A 3025-nucleotide genomic window follows, 5' to 3' on the forward strand; every position below is an offset into this window, starting at 1 on the left:
GGCGCATACTTTGAATAAAATATTTGTTATCATTCTCTTGAAATAAATGTGTTTTTTTCTTGAAAAAATACCGGTTTCATATGTATACACCTGGTAAATTCAAAACTCTAAAATTATTGTAACCATTTTATATTAAAAATTTTAAGCTTTGCATTTCGAAATCGCTTTATATTTACATAAAAAATTATCAAATTCAAAACTGACTATCAAGGGCTTTTGATATGGAATTTTAGAATATTTAATAGCGAAATGGTCTGGTCCGTTTGAATTATTACTTGAATTTGAAACTAGAATATTGTGAAATTTTTAATTTGAATCCTGAAAGAATTAGACTAAAAAATCATGTGAGAAAAAACTTTAGTTTCAAGGCCTCAAGGATTAAATTGTTTTAGAACAGTCCATTCAAAGACATAATAATTTTGAATTAAAATTATAAAAATTTTAAAGAATCTACATATATTATTAATAAGCATCATATCACGTAGTATTAAGTGAAATTCAAAACGACTGGATAGATTTTTGTACTAAAAAATGTGATTTCTGTAAAAAAAATCACTGTCAATTTCATCATTCAAAATTACAAAATTTTAAGTATTGCGACAAACATTGTGATCCTTTCAATTTTAATTATTCTAAACACTTTGAAAATTATATTCTTTCTTATTGGAAACCTTTAAAATTACAAAACGCCCGAATTATGAAATACGGGAAATCTCCCTGTGTAATATTTCTCTCCCGATTTTCTCCCGATTCTCCCGGGATGGTGGTCACCCTTTTATTTTTAAGGGTTCTAAAACTTGCCTGATTCACTTCGGTTCTACTATCGCCTGCATGCCTAAAGCAGGTGAATGGACAATGATAGACCGGATTGGTTTCTGCAGTATATGTTATGCCAGGTAAAGTGTACTCGTTCCAATCGAGATAACAGGCTTCCAAGGCTGGCTTGAATCCCGGAAACACTTCAAGGTCGGTTTTTAAAGAATCCTTCTGTCCACCACCGTTGTTTCTGTTATGTGCATTAAGTGAGACAGCACTACCGCGACTCTTCGTGACCTAAAATAATAAATAAAGAACCTTTAATACTGGGAAATTTAACGACTCTCTGAGGTTTTTTTAAATTCAAGTAGACAGCCATATCAGGTATTTAGCTCACGATTTTGTTTCTAAGAGTGCAAAAGAAAACTGAATCAAGACTAAAATATACTCAACCTTGAATAAAAAAAAAGATAGCTTACTATTACCCAGTAAAATTCCCCCTTTACCTTTCCTCTCCAGCTTCTCCTCTAAGTCTTGGAACAGGAGACTCAACAACAGCGTGCTCAACGGACAGCCTTGTCTGAGCTCCACTCCTGTCCAGAATTCCACTCCTTTCTGTTTCCCTATCTCCGATATTATTCTAGTATCCAATCCACATATGTTACTTTCATCATCTCAATCAGGCCCTTCGTCCACTACTTTCTTTCTCTCTCTTCCAAAACTTGCCACAACACACTCGCGTTTACTGAATCCAATTCTGCTTTGAGGTTCACGAATAAGGCAATCATTCGCCCTATTGTTCCTCTCCACTTTTTTGATCTCTTCCATATACCTACTCTTCTCCCTCTCCACTTTTCTCAATTAATAGTCGGTCATGTTTCTTTATCCTATTATACTCCTGTTCTTCATCTCACCCTTTTCACATTTTTTTCGCACACTCATCCCTTCTCTCTTTACTCTCCTCAAAAATCGCGTCTCACTAACCTCTACTCACCCTCTCACTCTTCCCTCTTGGCGTTATCTATTCTTTTTTCTGTCTATTCCTTTAGTGCATACAGATTTCCCACGTTTACCTCACCCTCAGCCTTATTTTCACACTTTCGTATTTTTACAATATATTCACTCAGCTTCCTCTCTCCAGTTATTTTATTCTTCCCTCTACAATAATTTTCCAATCCTTCAGGCCCTTCCAGTTCCTTTCAACCGCTCAACTTTCACTCAACACTATCAAATCACCAGGCCCCACAGTCTCTACGGGATAAAATATAGGGGCCAAAGGGTCATTTTTGCACGCTCATATGGTACTTTTTTGCGCTCAAAGAGTAGCAAATTCAGAGTAAATTAATAAGACTTAAAATTAATTAAATTTAAATTCAAAAGGATTAAATCGAATTAAAAAAATTGTAATTAAAGAAATTCGATTGATTTCCGTAAAATTTAAGTGAATTTAGAGGGCATAAAGTCAATTTAGAGGGATTTAACCCTTGGTTGCACGGTGGGAACATGGAACCCACTTAACTACAGATTTTTGCCATTTAATTAATTGTTAACGTATTTAGGTAGGTTTTTTTGTTCATTTTCTAATTTATTAGTAAGAGAACATAAAAATATACCTTTGTTGATATAATTGTTTATTGTAATTGTTATATAAATAAACAATCTTTAAAAAATGCGTTTTTTCGAAAGAATTCATTTTTGAAGAATCTATTCAACATAATAAACTATAAACCCCTACTCAGCGGTTTTTAGGTTCGCTAATTACGAATCTGAATTCAGAAATTAGAAATATTCATATTTAAGATGGTGGATTCAAGATGGCGGTTCCAAAATTTTGAAAAGAGATACGCAAGCTTAAAATTCTATGCTCGGGGGTTTTTGGGGTCTCTGATTGAGAATCTGAAGTCAGAATTTGGGAAATATTGAAATTCAAGATGGCGGATTCAAGATGACGGTTCCAAAATTTTGAAAAAGAGATATGCGAGCTTAAAAATCTATACTCGGGGGTTTTTGGGATCGCTGATTACGAATTTCAAGTTACTAAATTAAAAATAAAATTAGTCGATCAAATTTAGTTTACATTGATACGTAAATCTTCGAAATCGTGGATGAGATTTTAAATACTTCAATTTCAATCATGTAAGTATTTATGGTATTTCGCGATTTTTTTCATAACGAATTTAATTTTTAAATCATACAATTGAAAACAATCAGTTGAAATAGAGTGTACATAATTTCATGTTTTTATTCATACTTTTTTTTGTCAAAGGTG

At 33.0% G+C, this 3025-nt stretch overlaps 1 protein-coding gene across 4 annotated transcripts in view; it reads right to left on the minus strand.

Moving 5' to 3' along the window:
• LOC117181468 (zinc finger SWIM domain-containing protein 8) overlaps window positions 1-3025 on the minus strand; it is a 377164-nt gene that overhangs the window by 55633 nt on the left and 318506 nt on the right. For 3 of the 4 annotated variants that reach the window (XM_033374147.1, XM_033374146.1, XM_033374145.1), the window contains exon 7: window positions 802-1053. The exons of the other annotated variant lie outside the window; for it this stretch is intronic. In XM_033374147.1, coding sequence (XP_033230038.1) covers window positions 802-1053 — 252 coding nt within the window. The remainder of the gene's footprint in view (window positions 1-801; window positions 1054-3025) is intronic. 4 annotated transcript variants of the gene reach the window in all.

This window comes from Belonocnema kinseyi, chromosome 10 (assembly GCF_010883055.1).
Source record: "Belonocnema kinseyi isolate 2016_QV_RU_SX_M_011 chromosome 10, B_treatae_v1, whole genome shotgun sequence".
Classification (NCBI taxonomy): domain Eukaryota; kingdom Metazoa; phylum Arthropoda; class Insecta; order Hymenoptera; family Cynipidae; genus Belonocnema; species Belonocnema kinseyi.